Source organism: Mandrillus leucophaeus, unplaced genomic scaffold (assembly GCF_000951045.1).
Source record: "Mandrillus leucophaeus isolate KB7577 unplaced genomic scaffold, Mleu.le_1.0 Scaffold599, whole genome shotgun sequence".
NCBI lineage: Eukaryota > Metazoa > Chordata > Mammalia > Primates > Cercopithecidae > Mandrillus > Mandrillus leucophaeus.
This window is the reverse complement of record NW_012106463.1, coordinates 1,470,267-1,492,998: the sequence shown is the minus strand read 5'-3', so window position 1 is coordinate 1,492,998 and position 22,732 is coordinate 1,470,267. Positions and strand designations below refer to the sequence as shown.

Genomic DNA, 22,732 nt, shown 5'->3' with positions numbered 1-22,732 from the left:
CAATAGTTATATTTCACGTGTTCAAGGGCCACATGTGTCTAGTATCTATTATACCAGATGGTGCAGATATAGAACACTTCTATTATTGCAGAAAGTTCTATTGGACAGCACTATTATGCAAGACCCTCTTTTAAATGTATGGTCTTTCCCAAACTTCCTTAACACCATAGAAACAGTGAAAGAAACTACAGAAACACTCACCAGCCGGGCACGGTGGCTCACACCTGTAATCCCAGCACTTTGGGAGGACAAGGTGGGTGGATCACGAGGTCAGGAGTTCGAGACCTGCCTGACCAACATGGTGAAATCCCGTCTCTACTAAAAACACAAAAATTAGCCCAGCGTGGTGGTGTGTGCCTGTAATCCCAGCTACTAAGGAGGCTGAGGCAAGAGAATCGTTTGAACTCGGGAGGTGGAAGTTTCAGTGAGCCGAGATTGCACCATTGCACTCCAGCCAGGATGACAGAGCAAGACTCTGTCTCAAAAAAATAAAAAATAAAAAAAAAATAAAGAAAGAAAAGAAACACTCACCTATTCAGAAACTTCCTCTATAGAAGCCATAGTGAGAGCTAGAAAAGATAGGAAAATGGCCTTTGAGTAGCTGCAGTAAATGTTGTAATTCAGTGCTCTAGAGCCCTTTAGCATTCTTCAGCTGTGTATGTAGGAGAGATACCTAGATCCTTTCCTTAACGTCCTTCCTTCTGATTGGCTCCAGCCAGTTCTGTTTAGCATGTTTCTATTGTTTTCCTGATGGCATTAAATTAGAAGGTGAATACTGAGGTAGATTGGGCCTGGGGCTAGTGGCAAAGATAATAGAAGAAGAAGCCACCAAAACCCCAAAACATGATCCTGAGATCCTGACTGTGAAGGAGGAAATGAACAACTAAAAATGGTGGATGATGAGCTCTAAAGTATGGCAGCTGGGGGGCAGCAGGAATGGAGATAGATAAACAGTCCAGCCAACTCAGACTTTTACTTAGGACACAGCACTGTGACTGATGTTCCTTTGATGATGGCTGTGAGTCATCCAGAGAAGGTTAAGAGGAGAGTGTAATGCATTTTAAGAGGGTTTCCATCCAAAGTGACTTTTTTAAAAGGTGCATTTTCCACTTAAAGTATGTTTCTCTTACCTGGGAATTTATCTTAGCAAGAACTGTCATTGTCTGAGAGTGTTGAATGAAACAGATTTTACACCAATTAGCTTTACAAGGAAGTTCTTATTAAGGACTTGTATTTCTACCTTTTTTGCAGTGTGGAAGAATGCTCTCAGACAGGGAGAGAGAGTCAATTTGGGTTCTGTGAGTCTGAGCCAAGAGAGAATTTTAATCATCTCAGAGGAACCTAACCTGAGTAATTTTTTGACGTCACTCACTGAGTCTATTTATTAGAGTGATCAGCTTGAGTCTGGGCCACTATGCTTTGCTCATTCTCTGGCAAGCACAGACAACACTAAAAATATTCTCTAGAAGGGACCTCTGCAGGTTCGATGTTGGCATCTCTATTTCTCTGGGGTATGAGGAGAGCAGCCTGCAGGCCATATGACCTGTGATGGGAAAGAGGACTCAGCTGAAGTAGAGTGCCCAGTGAAGTGAGTTTAAATTAGAGGGCTCTGTGACGATTGTCTGTATTTCCACCCTTTAGCCAGTCTTCCTAACTGGCTTCGCAGAAGAGAAGGTAGTGTAAAGACATATGTTTCTAGTATAAACTCTATTAAGGTAGATAAATATATCAAGAAGCAAGGGCTCTAGAAGAGCTTAGGGCTTTGAGCAATTGGTTGCCTCTGTTGGTAGAGTTACAAGATAAGCTGAAAGAAGGAGCAACTGCAGGACCCAGGATTTGCTTTTAATCTTATGCGGTTAGATGACTGTCCCTCCTTATTCCCAGAAAAGACTGGAAGATTACCAGAATGAATGGCAAGACTCTCAGTTTTCTTCCTTACTCATCAGCTTATACTCCACCCAACTTCCATCCTGTTGCCCTCCACAGGAGATTGCAGGAATCCTCTTAAACCAAACGAGAAGCCAAAAGAAGACTTATAGCTACTGATAGTTTAGGGTTCACCTCAATAAAACAGCAAGATCACTTACCATCCAATCACTCTATATTCAGATTCATCAATGGACGACTCTGCCATCCACATCTTCTGATTAGCACTTTATTGCCTCTCTCTCTCTCTTTTTTTTTTTTTTTTTTGAGATAGAGTCTCACTCTGTCACCCAGGCTGGAGTGCAGTGGTGCCATCTTGGCTCACTGCAAGCTCTGCCTCCCAGGTTCATGCCATTCTCCTGCCTCAGTCTCCCGAGTAGCTGGCACTCACGCCCAGCTAATTTTTTGTATTTTTAGTAGAGATGGGGTTTCACCGTGTTAGCCAGGATGGTCTCAATCTCCTGACCTCGTGATCAGCCTGCTTCGGCCTCCCTAAGTGCTGGGATTACAGGCATGAGCCACCGTGCCCGGCCTGTCTCTCTCTTAAATATAAGTCAGCAGCCCAGGATAACTAGAAATGTAAGAATAGCTTCTAATATGAAAAGAATAAAACAAGAAACCTATATTTGATATCCTCAGAGAGCTAGGAGAGGATGCTGTACCCCTTAAATAAAAACAGGAGGTTATAAAAAGTAACATTCTCAGAATAAAATAGAAGCTTTTAGAAATTAAAAATATGATCAAAAGAATGAAAAAAATACACTTGAATAAAACCCTCCCAGAAAGTTTAACAGAGGGAGGGGGAGAGAGAGAGAGAGAGAGAGAGAGAGAGACAGAGACAGAAAGAGAGAGAGAAGAGAATTATCAAAGAAACAAGGCAAGAAACCTTCCCTGAAGTGAAGGATATGAAATTTCAGATTGCAAGTAGTCCTCCAGTACTCAGAACAATCAATAAAAACAGTACACATCATCATAAAATTTTAGAACACCAGTGAGAAGAGATAGATAGATCTTATAACAACAACAACAACAACAGAAGAAAAGATAAAATGGGTTTCTCAGCAGTGACACTGGAAATAAAAGACAGCAGAAAATACTTTCAAAATTTTGAGTGAAAATGATTTCCAACCTAGAATTCTTCCCAGAAAAGCTACGAATCATATAATGGCAAATATGCTCCACCAAAGTGAGAGAGTAATCATGTATAAGGAAAAAATAGGTTCCAGGAAGAGGGATAAACAAGTGATGGGCAGAAAGATAATTAAGCAGATGAAAAGAGAGGGAGTTACCAACTCAAAATAAAACATATATGCAAGGAAATGTAATCAAAGTACACAATGTGTCTCAGCTAAAAATAATATGTATATAGTCTTAATAATGTAAACCCTGAATATATTTTTGAGAAACAAATAGTTGATGTTACTACATTGACAGCAGGTGATGAGGGTAGGATGTGTTCTATTTGCAGGGAGGGGTAATATACAAGGATTCTTGTTAAATAAGTGCATTACTGAAACATAAGCACAGCGAAGACAGGAGTTTTTGTTTTGTTCACTGTGAATCCCAGTGCCTAGAACAATGCCTGGCACATAGTAGGTCCTCAATAAATCCATGTTGAATGAATGAAACTTTCTCCTAAGAAACACTTCTTCTAATAAATTTGTAAAGAAAACAGAAAGTAAGCCAAATAAATAAAAATAAACATCAAAACTATAGTACATGGAATCTGTTCCCAAAATGTTAAGAATACCATTTTCCTACTTTATAAGTAATACTATAAGTTTATTTAAACTGAGTATCAAAATATTTAAGACACAATTTAATAGATAGAGATTCCTAGGAAACTATTGTCTATAAATCTTTATGGTAGTTTGGTTGGTTGTAGAGGCCTTGAGCCTCAGAACAGTTCCAAGGAAATCAAGATGCAATTTTCTCAATTTAAAAAATAATTTCATTAACTTTTCCTCCCATTCACTCACTAATATCATACAAAGATGGACTGAGGAAAACTGCCTTGTTTTGCTTTGCAAACTGGCAGACTCCCGAAGAGATAAAGCCCTCCGTACTTCCTCTCACATTTGATTCCAGAAAGATTTCACCAAGACACTGATAACTTTTATTAAAATAAAAAGAGGTGCGTCTTTGGATGAACAATCTTCCCTTCCATCTAACAGATCTAAATTGTGTCTACATCTCAATTTAACTTGGATGAACTTATTGTCTGACTTTTAGGGTAATGAACCCATGAATTGTTCATTTATTCACTGCCTTGCTCTTTCTGCCTCATTGAGCATTTGCAGGAACCTATTATGTGCCAAACACTGTGCAAAGACACTAGTGGAGGAACAAGACTAGGTCAAATAATCCTGGGTGCGCAAAGCTAAAATAGCTAGTCCCCTGGAGACATTCAAGAAGACAACAAACTTGACTAACGGGGTATGTTTGTGTTTAGGTTGTTAAACTTCCCTTGCTGTCTGGTAAGCACTCTTCGCAGAACAGCACGCAGGGATCCCAGTCTTGGCAGCCTTAATAGAAACTACCACATAATCCACTCCAGGCAGGAGCTGGGTGCTGGGTTATGGGCCACCCAATGTGTCACTGTGAAGCAGAGGGCCTAGTCCAGAAATTGTGCCATGCTATGGCATATCGGGGGAACCCACTCCCGATAATTCAACGTTATTTCACATAGGTTCTTTTCTATTTCCCTAAGGGTCAGCCGGTCTGAGAAATAAAGGGAAAGAATACAAAAGAGAGAAATTTTAAAGCTGGGTATCCGGGGAAGACATCAGATGTCGGCAGGTTCCCTGATACCCCCCAAGCTGCAAAACCAGCAAGTTTTTATCAGTGACTTTCAAAGGGGAGGGAGTGTACAAATAGGGTGTGGGTCACAGAGATCACATGCTTCACAAGGTAGTAAAATATTACAACACAAATGGAGGCAGGGCAAGATCACAGGACCGGGGAAAAATTAAAATGGTTAATGAAGTTTTAGGCAGCATTGTCATTGATAACATCATATCAGGAGACAGGGTTTGAGAACAGAAAACTGGTCTGACTAAAATTTTACTAGGCAGGAATTTCCTCATCCTAATAGGCCTGGCAGCACTATGGGAGACTGGGGCTTATTTCATCCCTTATCTGCAACTGTAAAAGACAGACATTCCCAGAGTGGCCATTTTAGAGACCTACCCCTGGGAATGCATTCTCTTTCTCAGGGCTGTTCCTTGCTAAGAAAAGAAATTCAGCAATATTTCTCCTATTTGCTTTTGAAAGGAGAGAAATATGGCTCTGCTCCACCTGGCTCTCAAGCAGGCAGACCTAATGGTTATCTCCCTTTTTCCCTGAACATCGCTGTTATCCTGTTCTTTTTTCAAGGTGCCTACGAAGATGATGGGATTAAGAGATTAAAGACAGGCATAGGAAATCACAAGAGTATTGATTGGGGAAGTGATAAATGTCCATGAAATCTTCACAATTTATGTTCAGAGACTGCAGTAAAGACAGGCATAAGAAATTATAAAAGTATTAATTTGGGGAACTAATAAATGTCCATGAAATCTTCACAATTTATGTTCTTCTGCCATGGCTTCAGCTGGTCCCTCTGTTCGGGGTCCCTGATTTCCCACAACATCTCTCCTTTTCTTTTTACATAAATGTGCCATGGCGATGAAGGCTTGTTTGTTCTCTCGATTTTGACACAGGATTCTTTGACTGGTCTGGCAACTAAAGACAAGCCAATTAAACAGAGAAACATAATTCCAAAATTTACTGCAGTTGAGCCCCCAATAGACTTCATCCAAGTTGTGCGGTTTAATCCAGAAAGATTTTCTGCCACCTGATCTAACGCCTCAGCTCCAGGCACAATGGATAAATGAGCTTGAGAGACTTCAAAACTTTGTTTCTTTAATTTAGTTATGTCCAACGACAAATTATCTTCCCTACCTAGAAGGTGTCCTTTGACCGTTTCCCATGAATAATCAATCTCATTATAGGAATACGGGATGATACAGAAATCCAAAATATTCCAATTACACTGCGTTTACATGTGATGTTCGAGACTTACCACCTGATCTCCAACCCAAATAACAGACTGTCTTAAATCATTAATTTGATTAGCCAATTTTTGATCAATGCCTTGTTGAGAATTCCACATTTGGGTGGAATTGGCTCGCCAATCATTAACAAAATGAGTTGTTTGAATAGATTGGTGTAACGCCATTCCGGCAGTGGTCGCCAGTGCAGTGACTGTAATTAGACCTATGATCACAGTGATTAAAGTGAAAACAAATCTCTTAGATCTTTTTATAATTTGCTGTAACACTTCACTAATTAATTGTATTGAGGGGGAGGATTCCCAAGGTCTGGGCAAAGTTACTGGAATCCAGATTCCTTCTCGAGCTTGAGCCAACATTACACTTTTCCTGGAGTCAAAATGGGAGTTAATACAAGTGTTTAAATGACAATTAATGCATTGGACAGTTTGATTGTTCGTCCAAATTTTTATTTTTCCCACTAACAGCATGTGAGGAGGCTTAACACAACTCTGTATGGGAACAGTCAGGTTGGAGGTAAGTAAAACAGAATGTCTGGATCTACGTTGATACTGAGGGAGAGGGACAGTATCGGGGACAACAGACAGAATAGTTTCCCCTTCCCATACTCATAGTCCTGACATGGCAATAGCCAATTTCCAAAGTTCTGGGTGTTCTGGGCTCAGAATGGGGAGTATCATAGGAGGCCTCGGGACGGGGTGGGGGGTGGTAATGACTTTATCTTCCCATTTTAAGGGAAAGAACGAGCTGAACCTCCTATGCAAAGTAGAATGATGATTCTCATTCTCCCGATGAGAAATAAAATAAGTAGCCTCCAGGCATTCCCTTCTGCCACAGGAGCAATTGTTTTTTAAATAGCTCTTTGGTGCCCAGTCTATTACTAAACCATATGAGTCATTTTTTGATATTACTGCATGTGAGTTAACAAAATCTTCCCAAATTAAGGTTTTAGATGGGCCCTCAAAATTTTTAGGGCATGGTTTCCCTGCAGATTTATATTGAAAGTATGGGGTATCTTCCATTACTCCCCCTTTCATTTGTTTTAAAGGAGAAAGGGAGAGGCCGGAGACCAAATGTCCCAGTTCCTTTGTAGCTGATCTCTCTGGAAGACAAGCAGCCCAGACTTGAGTTTCTAGATGGATACAACCAGGTGGATGTCTGAGGCACAGGGCGGGTTATTTATAACTCATAGTAACATTAAATGCAGTGCCTTTTTCTCCTGGTTGAGCAGGGCAACGGTCATCTGTAGCTCCAGGCATCCACATACTATTGTTAGTGTAGATTTCCGCAGGAGCATCCATCCAGGTGAGAGGTCAAATAAGTGGAGGAAAAGGCACATAAGTCCAATAAGAATAATTTTGTGTAGCAGGTAAATCAGTGTGAGAGGAAACTGGTGAGACATAAAGTATAAGGAGGAGAATCATTAAATAAAACCTATTGTAGGCTACATTAAGTGTTGAAGGAGGAAGAGAATAACAGAGGGGTGTTATTTTTAGGCTAACAGAAATGGTGAGATTTTTAGGTTTGTAAGGATAAAAAGGTAATTAGAAGTGGGATTAGTTAGATGGGTCTCCGTTGCCATCAGGGAGGATTGAATCAGACCCATTTTGATTTGGCGTGCCAGCTTCTGAGGAGTTGGCACAGATCTCACCACATCTGAGGGCAGTCTCTGACATGGATGTCTCTTCCCTGTGGTTTTCGTTTGATGATCTCCTGGTGAAACACAAGCATATCCTCTTTCCCACGTTAAGTAGAATTGGAAACAATATTTAAAGGTTTGGGGAAATCCTGTAAGGCAGTAATGACAGCAATTAACTCTGCCTTTTGAGCAGAGGTATAAGGGGTAGAAATAAGCTTGTTTGTAGGACCTACATAACCAGCATTTACACTGCTGGAGCCATCAGTGAACACTGTAACAGCCTCAGGAATGGGCTGATATTTGGTCAATTGAGGGACCACCCAAGAAGTCATTTTTATAAAATCGAACAATTTGTTTTTTGGATAACAATTTTCAATAATGCCAATACATTAATCAAGTGAATTTGCCACAGTGCGGAATGTTGACAGGCGGCTTGAACTTTGAGCTGATTTACAGGAACTATGTTTAAATTCGGATCAAATCCGGAAATTTTAAGTATTCTACACTGTGCCTGTCCAATTAAAATGGCCATTTGGTCCAGATAAGCAGACAAAGTTTTTGACACAGAATGAGGAAGAAAACACCAGTCTACTAAATCATTATGTTGAACTATTAGCCCAGTAGGGGAATGCAGTGAAGCAAAAACTAGAAGCTGAAAAGGCTGATATGGCTGCACTCTAGATAACTGGGTGGTCTGGGTTCTTTCCTCTATGACTTCCAGTTCTAGTGAAGCCTCAGGAGTCAAAGTCCTGGGACTGCGGAGATTGGAATCTCCCTGCAGCGTAGAAAACAAGTTAGACAGCGCATAGGTCGGAATGCCTAAAGTAGGTCTTAAATAATTAATGTTACCTAAAAGTTTTTGGAAATCATTTAAAGTTTTCAAAGAATCTCTCCTAATTTGAACTTTCTGAGGTTGAATACGTTGTCTATTGACCACCATTCCTAAGTATTGAACAGGAGTGGTCTGTTGAATTTTATCCTGAGCGATGTGTAATCCAGCCTCTGTAACATGGCGGCTCAAAATTTGATAACAGTCAATTAATTCTTTTTCAGTGGGGGTAGCAATTAAAATATCATCAATATAATGAAGAATATAGGCCTGGGGAAATTGGGCTCGAACTGGTGAAAGCGCTTGTCCATCATAAAGCTGGCAGATTGTCAGGCTATTCAGCTTTCCCTGAGGAAGTCCTTTCCATTGATAACGAGCTGCAAGCTCCTGATTATTGACAGATGGTACAGCAAAAGCAAATTTTTCACAATCCGATTTATGTAAAGCAATATGAAAAAAACAATCTTTAAGATCAATAACTATGAGAGGCCAATTTTTAGGTATTAAAGCAGGGGCAGGCATTCTGGGTTGGACGGCCCCCTCAGGTTTACTTACAGGGTTAATGGCCCTGAAATTGGTTACCATCTGCCACTTGCCTGATTTCTTTTTTACTAGAAACACAAGAGAATTCCAGGGGGAAAGAGAAGGTTCCACATTTCCCAAGTTGTAACTGTTCAGAAACCAAGTGAGTTAAAGCCTCCAGTTTTTCTTTAGAAAGCGGCCACTGCTGAATCCAAATGGGTATGTCAGATTTCCATTGTAAAGGGATAGGATCAAGAGGTGTGGCATTGGCCACCATTAAAAACGATAACCTAAACCAGCCCTATTTTCTTTTATAGTAACTGGGAGGGGTTTAGTAATCCCTTCATGTTTTGGACTGAGACTGAGTCCAGGAACAAACCCCATGTTTTCCATCATATGCTGACTGGGAGCACTATAAGAATTACGTGGAATATTAATTTAAGCCCCAGTATCTACTAGGCCCTCAAACTTTTTTACTTGAATGTGTATGGTGCAGGTGGGCGGTTGTTTAGAAATTACATTAATCCAGTAAGCAGCTTTCTCCGGAGCCTATCCCAGGGCCACGTGTCTTATCTCCTTTGTTTAAAATGATATTAGGTAGTAAAAGCAATTGAGCTTGTTTTACAGTAGTAAAAGAAACAGGAGCTTGGCCTGGGGCACGTCATTTATTGCAAGCTCTCATACACACCTTTGTTACTTGTTTTGTGGTAAGAGCATCAAAGCCTAATTGGGCATAAGTATCAGAGAAAGCTCAGAACCTGTTAGCTGAGCCTGAGTAATTAGAATGCCACTAGTCCAATTTAGCTGAGCCTGCAGACGGGCCTCCTCTGCCCACCAGGCTGAGATGGGGTTAGAACAGCTTTTTGCCAAAAGGTCCTAGTCTAAAGGAGGCAAAGTGACCTCCATACAAAAAATGTGTAATACCATTTTAACATAAGAAGAAGTAGGACCATACTGAATACAAGCATCCTTAAATTCTTTTAAAAAGGTAAGATTGAGAGGTACATAATGATGCAGACCAGAATGAGAGTGTGAGAAAGGGGCACTGAAGGAGCAGAAGAGGCAGAAGATTACTGGCGTCCATGTGTGAAGAAGGGTACAGAGAAGCAGGCTGGGTGGATGGCAAAGTGACTGGTTGAGGAACCAAAACGACAGGAGGGTGAGGGGCTGCAGTGGATGGGGGAGGGCCTGGAGAATTATAGGCAAATTATAGTTTGATCCTGGAGTCATTAGCTGACACCAGAGGTTTGAAGAGAAGAATTAGCATATCTATGTTCCCGGGCTGTGTGAGTCCTGGCCATGGGAGCTTCAAGTACTGGCTCTTCCTGAAAAGAAGTAAGATCAGTAGGGGGTGACGTTAAGCCCAAGTCACCTGAGTTAGATATTGAAGTCTCAGTATCCTTAAATGGAGGAGGAGTAGACAAAGGGAGAGGCTGATAAGATGATGTAGGTCATGTGGGAGAGGAAGGTTGAGGAGGTATTAGGATGGCATGAACCAAGGCCCAATCACCCCAAACAGTGATGGGAACATAATTCTCTGTTGAGACCAGTTCCTGGAAAGTACCAACAAGATCCCACACTTTTACATACATAGTTCTGTCAGGCATATGAGCCAAAGCTAAGCCATCATATCCCCTGTGACCTGCACGTACACATCCATATGGCCGGTTCCTGCCTTAACTGATGACATTCCACCACAAAAGAAGTGAAAATGGCCTGTTCCTGCCTTAACTGATGACATTACCTTGTGAAATTCCTTTCCTTGGTTCATCCTGGCTCAAAAGCTCCCCCACTGAGCACCTTGTGACCCCCACCCCCACCCACCAGGACAACCTCCTTTGACTGTAATTTTCCTTTACCTACCCAAATCCTATAAAACGGCCCCACCCCTATCTCCCTTGCTGACTCTCTTTTCGGACTCAGTCCGCCTGCACCCAGGTGAAATAAACAGCCTTGTTGCTCACACAAAGCCTGTTTGGTGGTCTCTTCACACCGACGCCCATGAAAGTTCCTTTTTCGGGAAAACAAGGACAGCATTTTTCCACCACCCTGAATAGAGTGACCATATTTTCCATAGGCACTCGAACCTTTGCCTGTTTTAACAGGTCTACATCTAAGGTTCCTTTTTCAGGAAACCAAGGACAGTATTTTCCCACTGCCCTGAATAGAGTGACCATATTTTCCATGGGCACTCAAACCCTTCCCTGTTTTAACTGGAGTTTAATATAGAAGAGATAAGTATAATTTTTAGACTCCATGTGACCCACAGTTAACCCGGACCATACACAGGCTACTCACCAGTCATCAGGGAGTCGAACAAACGTTTCTGTGAACCAATGACGTTTCTCTGCACCTACCAAAGGGAATCTGGTTCCCACATGCACTTGGGAAAAAGAAAAAACCACATTGGTGCACCAGATATTGGGGGAACCCTCCCCCGATAATTCAACGTTATTTCACATAAGTTCTTTTCTATTTCCCTAAGTGTTGGCCGGTCTGAGAAATAAAGGGGAAGAGTACAAAACAGAGAAATTTTAAAGCTGGGTAACCGGGGGAGGCTTCTGATGTCAGCAGGTTCCCTGATGCCCCCCAAGCTGCAAAACCAGCAAGTTATCAGTGATTTTCAAAGGGGAGGGAGTGTACAAATAGGGTGTGGGTCACAGAGATCACATGCTTCACAAGGTAATAAAATATTACAAGGCAAATGGAGGCAGGGCGAGATCACAGGACTGGGGCAAAATTAAAGTCGTTAATGAAGTTTCGGGCACGCATTGTCATTGATAACATCATATCAGGAGACAGGATTTGACAGCAGACAACCGGTCTAACTAAAATTTTACTAGGCAGGAATTTTCTCATCCTAATAGGCCTGGGAGCACTACAGGAGAGTGGGGCTTATTTCATCCCTCATCTGCAACTGTAAAAGACAGACATTCCCAGAGTTGCCATTTTAGAGACCTACCCCTGGGAATGCATTCTCTTTCTCAGGGCTGTGCCTTGCTGAGAAAAGGAATTCAGCAATATTTCTCCTATTTGCTTCTGAAAGAAGAGAAATATGGCTCTGTTCCACCCAGCTCTCAGGCAGCCAGACCTAATGGTTATCTCCCTTTTTCCCTGAACATCGCTGTTATCCTGTTCTTTTTTCAAGGTGCCCAGATTTCATATTGTTTAAACACATATGCTTAAGAACAATTTGTGCAGTTAACGCAATCATCACAGGGTCCTGAGGCAACATACATCCTCAGCTTATTAAGATGATGGGATTAAGAGATTAAAGTAAAGACAGGCATAGGAAATCACAAGAGTATTGATTGAGAAAGTGATAAATGTCCATGAAATCTTCACAATTTATGTTCAGAGGCTGCAGTAAAGACAGGCATAAGAAATTATAAAAGTATTAATTTGGGGAACTAATAAATGTCCATGAAATCTTCACAATTTATGTTCTTCTGCCATGGCTTCAGCCGGTCCCTCCGTTCAGGGTCCCTGTGGCAGTATGGCCATCTGTCCCAACACTTCAGAGAAGTCCTAGTGACACAGACCTGGTCTTTGGAGATAGTGCCAGCTTTTGAGCCCCAGTTCCAAAGGTTCAAATTTTCCTTCAAGTAATTATTTTTGGGCTTCTTGGGAGGCCAAACACCATTGTGATGCCTCTTGAGCTCCCAGCTTGCTTCCTGGGCCCTGCACACCACTGATAACATTGACAGGTTGGGGAGCCCACTGCTTCAAGGTCTGGGGCCTTCCAGACCTCTCCCACCAGGCTGGCCCAAGCGCCCCACGAAGAGCGGTGCTTCCCAGAACTCCTGGGCTACCAGTTCTGCCAGACCTCAGAGAGGGTGGTAGTGGCCGAGAAAGAAGCAGGGTAGAGGGCACAGCCTTCATGCAGGTAGCACCTCCACCTTTCCACTAAGCAGCCATTTATCTGGGCTGGAATCAGGGACAAGGACACAGAAGTCTCCCCTAGAATCGCAGGGCTTTCGATAAAAGGGCTCCCAAGTGAAGGTAGCCTTGCTGTCCCTCATTGCATCCAAAAGTGAGCCCAACATCTAAAAATCTAAACAATTGAACTCATGGACCTAGAGAGTAGAGATGGTGACCAGAGGCTGGGTGTTCGTGATAGAGATGGGAATGGTTAAAGGGTACAAAAAAAAAATTGAATATATAAGACCTACCATTTGCTAGCACAACAGGGTGACTACAGTCAATAATAACTTAACTGTACATTTAAAAATAACTAAAACAGTGTAACTGGATTGTTTGTAACACAAAGGATACATGCTTGAGGGGACAGATACCCTACTCTCCATGATGTGATTATTACAATGTATGCTTGTATCAAAACATCTCATGTACCCCATAAATATATACACCTAGTATGCACCCACACACATTAAAAATTAAAAAACAAAGCAGAACCAAAAACACAAAAGCGAGTCCAACAGTCTAGACATAAAGAACCTTCACATACGTAGAAATACTCCTTAGAGAGCTGGAATTCCTGGTGTGGTACCACAAAGGTCCTGGAAGTCCTCCTGCCTTACTTCGAGTTCGCCAGAGGCTGGAGCTACTTCTAGAACAGTTCTGGCTGCCTTCCCAGGGGAGAGGGGGACTGCAGGTCACCCTGACTCAGTGCACTCTGCGCATCTGAGTTGCAGGCCGGGCGGGTCACCGGAGTCCGCGGTCCGGATTCTTCGTGGGTGTTACCTGGAGTTTCCTTTGCACCGGTGCTGGAGGCCAGCCCTTCCTAGTCCCACCAGCTGGGTCCTGCCACACGAAAAGGACCCAGAGGGCCTAGACAGACATCCCCTGAACTTCCTTCTGACCCACAGAAACAGTGAGTATCATCTGCAGGGGTTCCGCTAGCCCCTGGCCTTGCTTCCAGCAAGGTTTCCCGAACGCTCTCTCCAGGAGTGCAGGGGGCGCCCACGGACTTATTTAGGGTCGCTGCTGCCAAGCGGCAAAGAGCGAACCTGAGGCCCGGGACTGGGGGCTGTAGTGAGAGGTGCGCCTTTCTTTCTTGCCACCGGCCCTACCCCCAGCCCCCTCCTAGCCTATTCTGCCAAAGCTGGAATCTTCTCCTGGATCCCGGGAGCAAGAAGAGCTGGCAGCGCCGACTCCCAGAATCCGGCTTTCCTTAAGAAAAGTTCGTGAGTTCGTGTGCGTGGATGTGCATGTGTCGGTGTGCGTGTTTGGGGGACAGTATATACCCCCGTTTGCATAAAACACGCCTGTTTTTGGAAACAGAAATACACGGGGTTGCTTTCGGGTCTGGGTGTGGTTAGTTTGGGTTGCTGCGCGCGCGCCCTTTTGGGAGCGGCTGGTGAGGGCGCATCTGTTCCAGTGAGTGCTGGCTGTCTGCTGGACTGTCTATGAATGCAGAAGGCAGAGCGTGTGGCGGGGATCCTGCGGTAATGCGCGCACCGGCTGGTCTTCAGCCGCGAGTAGAACGGGTGTGGAAATTCTTGGGCTGACCTGTGGCCTGCAGCACTCGCTCCGCTCCTCGGGTGGCAGCTGGACCCCAGCGCGCTCAGCTCTCAGCTGCTTCAGCGAAGTGGGGTAGGGGTGTGGAGCGAGACAGATAGAGACCCAGGCATAGACCATCTCCGCCAGGCAGCTTGGCAAACAGGGGGCAGAGTTGCAAGGCAGCTGTGTAAGCAAACTTTGGCGCGGCAGTGGAGGGTCCTGGCTTGGGGTGGGAGATGCTGGACCCGCAGTCGAGGATTTGGAGATATAGTGTCAGTTTAGCACTCTCCCCAACCTCTCTTCCGCTCCTGCCCATCCTTGAGGAGTGTGGTGGAGAAAGGTTGGCTGCCAGACTGGCACCAAAACACCCTTCTTTTGGGGCCTAGGGTGCCAGGGCTCGAGGGGTCGGACGATATCCAGAGAAGCACCCCAGGTGGTCCAAAGAGATCAAATTTTGAGGACCCCTCCCTCCCCTTTTCCCTCCCCTTTTCTCTCCTCCACCACTCCTTCCCTGCGGTGGGCTCTTTCAGCTGTGGTCCCTTTAGAACCCAGGACTACTGCTCAACCTCGTTGGGGGTTCAGGTGCCTGGACTCGGGTCCCTCACTGCCGTGACAGGAGGGAGTGCGAGGCAGGAGTTTAGGAGCCAAGGAGGTGAGAGAAGCTCTGGCCCTTCATTGTAGGTGACGCCAAACTATCCTCGACTTGCCCCGACTCTTCGTTAGGTGAAAGTTCTCTGTTCTCTCCCAGGCTCTCCAGCTTCTCAAGCAATGACCTCAATGAAAAAAATGACAGCGGGGCGAACTGCCGGCGCTCCAGAGTACCAGTGCCGGCAGTGCGAGCTATGACGCAATCGGAGCTCGGTCGGTCCTTTGATTGGCTAGTCCTGGTCACTTTGGATTGGCCACGCGGGCTGGTGAGGACCCCCCTCCCGCTATCTCTGTAATAAGAGCGGGGGTTCCGCAGGGAAGGCGCGCACAGCAGGCGTGGTGTTCATCCGGGGTCGACCAGCCGCTTGCGCTGCCCTGAAACTCGTCTCCAGGTGAGGAACTTCCCATTCCCCATTCCGCTCACTCTAATAACCTGCTTCTTCGATTAGTTCATTCTGTTTGCTCCATCACCCAGTTTGCTCCATCTGCCTGTCTGCCTCTCCGCCGCCATCTGGTCCTACCTTACAGCGGTGGTCCTAGCTCTCTTCCAGGCTGCGGAGAAGGCAAGCGGTTAGGGTTGTCCCGGCATTTTCTCCTACCGGTGCTAGAGGAGCCCAAGCATCCCCATGGCTCAGCGTGGGCGCTAGAAGCGCTGCGAGCCGAGGTAGGCGGGTCTGCGACCCTGGCGTTGGGGCCGGGCTGAGAGCAGAATTCTGCCGAGTTGGGTCTGGGAGCGCACTGAGCGGTCTTTGTCCTTCGGGATCATGTTTCGTCCCTGGGAGGTCGGAACCCTGAGCCTTCCTCTGAGGCGCCTCCTGGTGAGCCTTCCCGGGATTCCGGTCCGGATCTGAGGCAGTGTTGTTAGCCGACTAGAACCCTGGGCGCTCACCTCGCGGAGCTGCTGCTCAGCATCTGCTGCTAAAGTGCGCTCCGGTAGAGGGCTGGCTTTGCGGGCGAGTCCTGAGACACCCGTACCTGGCATGTTAAAAATTTCCCCAGTTCCAAGACTGGGAGATAAGCGCTCCTTTCTAATCCACCCTTCCCACCTTCCCCTCGCATGCGTTGGCGAGAAGCCTAGCAGAGGAGAAGGCGAGAAGACAGGCGCAAGGGGAGTGCAGGTCTACAGCAAGGTGCGTCCACGCCTGGTTTCGGCATAAATCAGGGCAGAAGTGTGGGTTTGTGTGCACGGGCGCGTGTGGCTTCTGCCTGGCCTTCAACAAAATAGAACCAAAATTCATCTGTTCTCTCCACCCTTCCCCCAGGACACCTTTTTCTGCTTTATCAAGCCATTCACTCACTGCAATGTATCTCTTGAGATTCACAGCAGCCCTTCCTGCAAATGAAGGGAACAGAGGCTCAGGCAGGTGAAGTAACTTGCCTGAGGTCACATGGCGGTTGTGGCAGAGGCAGGACTGAACCTAGATCTGTGATGGTGCAGTAGTAACGTCATCCTTCCTTTACAGAGAGGCGGCATGGGTTTCCAGAAGTTCTCCCCCTTCCTGGCTCTCAGTATCTTGGTCCTGTACCAGGCGGGCGGCCTCCAGGCGGCGCCATTCAGGTGAGACAGCCTGGAGCCAAGGGCGCCTTCTGCTCCCACTGCCCCTAGGACCGGACAGCTCTGTGCCTCTGAAGTCACGCGTGGCTCCTGGTGAATCAGTGCCCACAGGTGGACTCTGGCCTCATGCCCTGTCCCCTGGGAGTCGCGGTGGCCACATCCCCAGGGGAAGAAGCAGAGACCAGGAAGCCTGGCTGCTTATCCTGGGGAGGGGCAGGCAGTGGCTCACAGCCTGCAATGAGTTTGCTTTCCCTCCACAGGTCAGCCCTGGAGAGCAGCCCAGACCCGGCCACACTCAGTGAAGAGGAAGCGCGCCTCCTGCTGGCTGCACTGGTGCAGGACTATGTACAGATGAAGGCCAGTGAGCTGGAGCAGGAGCAGGAGACAGGGGGCTACAGGTGAGGCTCCCCAAGCGCCCAGCACAGGGCCTCCTCTTCCCGCAGCATACCAAGAAGGCAGATCCCAAAAGGCAGGAGAGAACACACTGACCAGGAGTCCAGCAAGCTGATTTGTCCAGCGGGCTCCCTTTCTCAGGTTCCAAGGGAGACAGAGGTCCCAGTGCATCTGGAGGGACTGTGGTTAGACACAATAAAAAGCTCCTTTTCTGAAAGCTGTTAGGACATAGATGTAGAAGCTTTTTCTAGACATAGAAAAAACTCAATTTCTGAAAACTGATAGGAAATGAAATGGGGAGGTGTGGAATCGTTCACTGTGGGAATTGCTCTTGTAGTACTGGGAGATCTCCTAGCATTGGATGAGTTAAGACTGGTAAGGGTGAAGCCAGGGAGAGACCCAATATCTCACCCACCTCTCTTGAGCGTGAGGGACTGAATATCATGTGAATTCCAGAAAAAAATCATCCTTCCCCATTCAGCCCTTCTCTACACGGCCCTGGCCCACTGACCCTTTCAGCTTTCCTAATGGAGTGTGTGTGAGCTGCCCTCCTGCCTGCCCCACCTGATCCCACTCGACATGTCCCCTGCCTGGTCCAGCCTTCTGAGTGACTGCCCATGGGGACAGTCCCTAGTGCATGATACTGTCTGGCTTGTCCTTCCCTTGCAGCTTAAACAGTCCTAGATTTAAGTAGTATAGTAATCTGAGTGCCTGTCTGCAGGGCACATACTTGCAGTACCTGAACAACTTTCATATGTTCCCTGGCATCAACTTCGGGCCTGAAATGCCTGGCAAGAATAGAGACATAGCCAGCAGCTTGCAGAGGGACCACTACCGCACTTCAGGGTACCCCTGATGGCAGCTGAACTCCTCTCGCCTCTCCTGATTCCCCTTCTTGCTCCACTTTATGAACCCGATGCATGTGGATTCCTCTCTGATTTGTCTTCATGCTGGTATTGGCAGCTTTGCTTATGGCAGATAATGTTTTGAAGACCTCAGGATGGAAGGGAAGACAGCAGAACTTACTGACCACATTAGAGATAAGAGAAAATGAGGGAAGCTTCTTGAGACTGTAGAGGGTGTTATGACAGAGCCATCCAATTTCTGCTTCTAAATGTACTATCATAAAATAAGCACATCCTAATGCCTTGGCATTTGATGAATCAATCTATTTTTCTAAAAGGAACTGAGCTGTGGTGCTCGTTGCTCTGGTCCACATCCAAGGCTTGTGGGTGTCCAGTGCCTATGCTCAGAAGTATCCTTAGCTTCAGGGTAGCTGGATATGGGGCTTGGTGGGTCATCTCTGTGACCCAGCTCAAGCAGCAAGAACAGTGTGTGAAGGAGCTGGTAAGTACTTCTGGGAGAGGATGCTGCAAACCCTGTTCTCTGAGATTCTTCTGAAGACTTTAGGGAATTTCATTTTCCTGTGGTAAGGGGTAGTGTTGGTGCTTGTGGCTGGGGTATGGTCTCTATATACTCCTTGTGTATCTTGGGGTGGATCTGGGCCTTGTTGCCCACTTCTTCCTTGAATGGTAAGTGCAGGGTTTCAGCCCGTGCCCCATGGCTTGGAATTGTTTTTTCTTCTTTCTTTTCATGATGGTCTTTGGGCAGAGCTCCTGGCAAAGACTGCCAGGTCATTTCCCCTAACAGCTTTGATAATTGCAGTTTCAAGAAACACTTACTGCTAGGTGGTGTGTCAAAGCGTTGCAGTTCTCTTTACGGAGGTCCCATGAGGTGGCCTCCTCCCCCAGCTTTTCACTCACAGATCTTCTCTTCTTTCACCATCTTGCAAATCAGCTCTGCTGCCCAGAAGAGAGCCTGCAACACTGCCACCTGTGTGACTCATCGGCTGGCAGGCTTGCTGAGCAGATCAGGGGGCATGGTGAAGAGCAACTTCGTGCCCACCAATGTGGGTTCCAAAGCCTTTGGCAGGCGCCGCAGGGACCTTCAAGCCTGAGCAGATGAATGACTCCAGGAAGAAGGTAAAGGTAACTGCCCTTATGCTATGGGATGAGAGGGGGAAGGGACTTGGAGTTAAAACCTACATTTTGAAAACTTCTGCTCTGCTAGGTTCTTTAGGTTCCTTCTGTCCAGTTACATTCTTCCTCCTGAGGGTAGTGAGTTCTTTCTAGAACCTAGCTTGATGTTAGAATGCCCTAGCATTCTGTGTCATTTTTCTGAGAAGAGAAATGGAAGGAAAAAAAAAAAAAAAAAAAAAGCTTGCTGGATTCAGAAAGGGAGAGGTCTGCAAACCTTAACCAGGGCCAGTCTTCATTAATTAGGCTGGTTTCAGAAAGGGCTGAACCCATGACTACAGATTCAGATGGATGAGCTGTAATCATAACCTACTACCAAGATTAATAGATGCAGTTGAATTATTTTAGTCTTCATTTGCCTTACAAGCCTGCTTACCTCTCATATCCATAATTCATAAATGCTGTTTAAAGAAGCACTTCTGTAAATTAGTATTTTTTTAGTAATAATTGTGATTATTCATGACTTGTCTTCTACTTTTTTTCTCTTCCTTCTCCTTTTATCATCTTCTTCCTTTTTCTCTTCTTTCTCCTCCCCTTCTTCTCCCTCTTCTTCTTTTATTTCCCCTCATCTCAGGTTATCATGAAACTGAACTCACCGTTTCTATTAATTTCTATTGACAACAACTTGGTGAGAATGCCCCATGGAAGATATACATGTTTGCCTCCTAAGATACTGAAAAAAAGGCACCTTTGTCACTTGAAAGGAATGAAACTGAATGCAAAATAAGCTAATTTCATATTTATTGTGCATCATTTTTATATTTAATTCCATGTCCAGTAAATGTGATGGCATCTCTCATTGACTTATCTGGTAGCAAACTGGTTCTTTGAGAGCCATCCTGTTGATCATGCAGCTCTGCCAAACCTTAGGGGGACAGGAAATCACTGCCTGTTGTGGTCTCTGAGGACACGTGGTAATGGTGATGCTGTGCCTTGTTATCTAAGAACATGACTGTATAATTTGTTTAAGAAAATGTCAATATTGTGCCATTTGTGAACTTCATCAAGATTAAAAGCATATTTTGGATACATTTGTTTCAAAACCTTGGTGATGCATTACAACTTGTTTTCCTATGTAATGATAATAATGATGATGATGATGATAATAAATATTTTTGAGTGCTTACTATGTATGGGCCAGATGTTATTTTAAAACAGTGCTTTATACCTGTGAATTCATTTAATCTTCATGACAAAACCATGAAGTAGATGCTATTATTCATGTCCCTTCACCTCTGAGGAAACAGAGGCAGGGAGAAGTCCAAGGTCACACACAGATAGATAGTGGTGGACCCAGGTATTGGGTTCCAGGGCTTACAGTGGAAAGCACTGCACTATATGCCTTTCAACAGTGGCTCCTGATGTTTTTCAGAGACTTGTGAGCCATTGTTTCGCCTTGTTGCCTGATAAGGTAGACCCTCAGATTTTGGAGATGCATAACAAATTTTAAACATAAAAACAATCTAGTCTTTACATAATATAATGAATTTTTTGTACCCATTTCTTGGCTTCAAAAACGATCAGTTGCTACTGTTGTTATGCCTGTATATCATCTATATCCCTTCCTCCAGTGTATTATCGTGTCAATATATCCATAAATAAATATTTCATCATGTATTTCCAAATGGGAAGGGCTTTTCAAATGTAATCACAATTTCATTTAACAACTAAAATAAATGTACAATAATTTAAAATTCTTTAATATTACACATCAGTCATGGTTCAAATTCTCCATGTATCTTGTAATATAAATGATAAGATGAAGAATTTACATATATTTATATATATGTGAAACCAGGGCTCAGATTACTGCTGGTTAATAATAAGTTTTAATTTAAGGCTCTTACAAATTAGAGGTTCCTCCCTCATCTATTTTCTGCCTTGTTGTTTATTTGTTGGAGAGACTAAGTTATTTATCCAATAAAGAGTTCTACATTCTGCATCCCTGTGGTTAGGTTTAACAGTTATGTCCTGTGAATCAGCAGTTGGATCTTGAGTGAGTGATGGGGAAAAGAAATAGGGGATGAGACCAGAGAGTAGATGAAGGCAAAGACAGATTATGTAGTACTTTGTAGGGCATAGGAAACACTGGCTTTTTATTAGTCAGTCTCTAGTCAGGAAAACAGGAACTACCTCAGTAATTTTAACAGAAATAATTTAATAAAAGGAATTAGCTAAATCAGTATTAGTGTAGTGACAAAGCAAAAGAGAAGAGTAATTCAGAGACAGAAACCATAGGAAGAGGCCACCATCCTCGAGTCTATGGGAATAAAGAGAAGAGGGGAGGGAAGCAGGATCTAGAGCCTTCAGGAGGATTCTCAGACCAATCAAGATGGGAAGCTGGCAGATGCTGGTATCTCTGAGGGGTTATCTCTGGTATCTCTGAGGTGATTCTAGAAGTAGGGAAAAACAAAACAAAACTTAAAACTGGAAACAACCTCACTGCCGGGGTAGAGCATCTCTGTGGGTGATGCCAACAGAATTAAAAGTCGAAATTGGAAGGAACCTGTTTCTTCTTATTCCAGATGCCTCTTGTCTCTTCTTAGGACCCTCAATTAGCAGAGCCTAAAAGGGGTTCAGCTGACAGAGGAAAAGTTGGTTTGCAAAGTCCCAGCCTTAGTATTTCATAGTAAATATGGGATTTTAAATTTACATATAGGGAAGTTCATTTTTGTGTGATGTACCATTATATGAGTTTTAAAAATATATTGTCATCCAATTACCACCACCATGGAGATATAAAACAGTTCTATTCCTTCCCCGAATTCTTCCATGTTTCCCCTTTGCAGTCAATCACTCCTTCCACCCTCAGCCTCTGATCACGACTGTTCTGTTTTTTGTCCCTATAGTTTTGTCTTCTCGAGAATGTCATATGCATGTGGCTTTTTGGTCTATCTTTTACTCAGCATAAGGCATTTGAGATTGATCCATATCGCTGGATGTATCAATGACTTGCTTCTTTTTATTACTGTGTAGTATTACATTCCTGCATTGTGCCACAGTTGATTTATCAATTTACCCAAAGAAGGACACTTGAGTTGTTTCTCATTTGGAATTTACGAATGGAGGTGCTATAAACATTCATGGACAGATTTTTGTGTGAAGAGGAGTGTAATGGGCTGAATAGGGCACCCAAAATGTGTGCATGTCCTAATCACTGGAACCTATGTTTTTACCTTAGCTAATGTAATTAAGAATCTTAAAATGAGATCATCCTGAATTATCCAGGTGTGTCCTAAATCCAATGATATATCCTTATAAGAGATTCACTCAGAAGACACGTGTGGAGATGGTGACATGACAGAGGCAAGGAGGCACAAGCCAAGGAAGTCTGTGTCTACCAGAAGCCAGAATCACAGAACAGTCTCTGGAAGAAGAGCAGTGCTGCTGATACCTCGATTTTGGACTTCCAGCTTCCAGAACTGTGAGAGAATAATTTCTGTTGTTTTAAGCCACAAAGTTTGTGGTAATTTGTTATGACAGCCCTAGAAAACTAATACAATAAATTTTCATTTCTTTTGGGTAAATGCCTTGGACTGGGATTGCTCGGTTATTTGGAAAGTGTGTGCTTAACTCTATAAGAAATTGCCAAACTCTTTTCTGAAATGGCTGTACCACTTTGGCTTCTTGCCAATCATGTATGAGAGCTCTAGTATTTCCACAAATAGG

General features: G+C 44.4%; 1 protein-coding gene across 2 annotated transcripts; it reads left to right on the top strand.

Annotated features, from left to right (window-relative positions):
- The first annotated feature begins 15,371 nt into the window (after positions 1-15,371).
- On the top strand, positions 15,372-22,432 carry CALCB (calcitonin-related polypeptide beta). Of its 2 annotated transcripts, none has more exons than XM_011999559.1 (5): positions 15,372-15,471; positions 16,543-16,637; positions 16,895-17,032; positions 18,825-19,009; positions 19,638-20,187. In XM_011999559.1, exons 2-4 carry the CDS (start codon positions 16,552-16,554, stop codon positions 18,982-18,984), a joined length of 384 nt encoding a protein of 127 aa, XP_011854949.1. In that variant the 5' UTR covers positions 15,372-15,471; positions 16,543-16,551; the 3' UTR covers positions 18,985-19,009; positions 19,638-20,187. The 2 variants fall into 2 exon arrangements, with proteins under 2 accessions (XP_011854949.1, XP_011854950.1); XM_011999560.1 differs by lacking the exon at positions 19,638-20,187 and adding an exon at positions 22,292-22,432 and having other exon boundaries at positions 15,413-15,471.
- Positions 22,433-22,732: the final 300 nt, after the last annotated feature.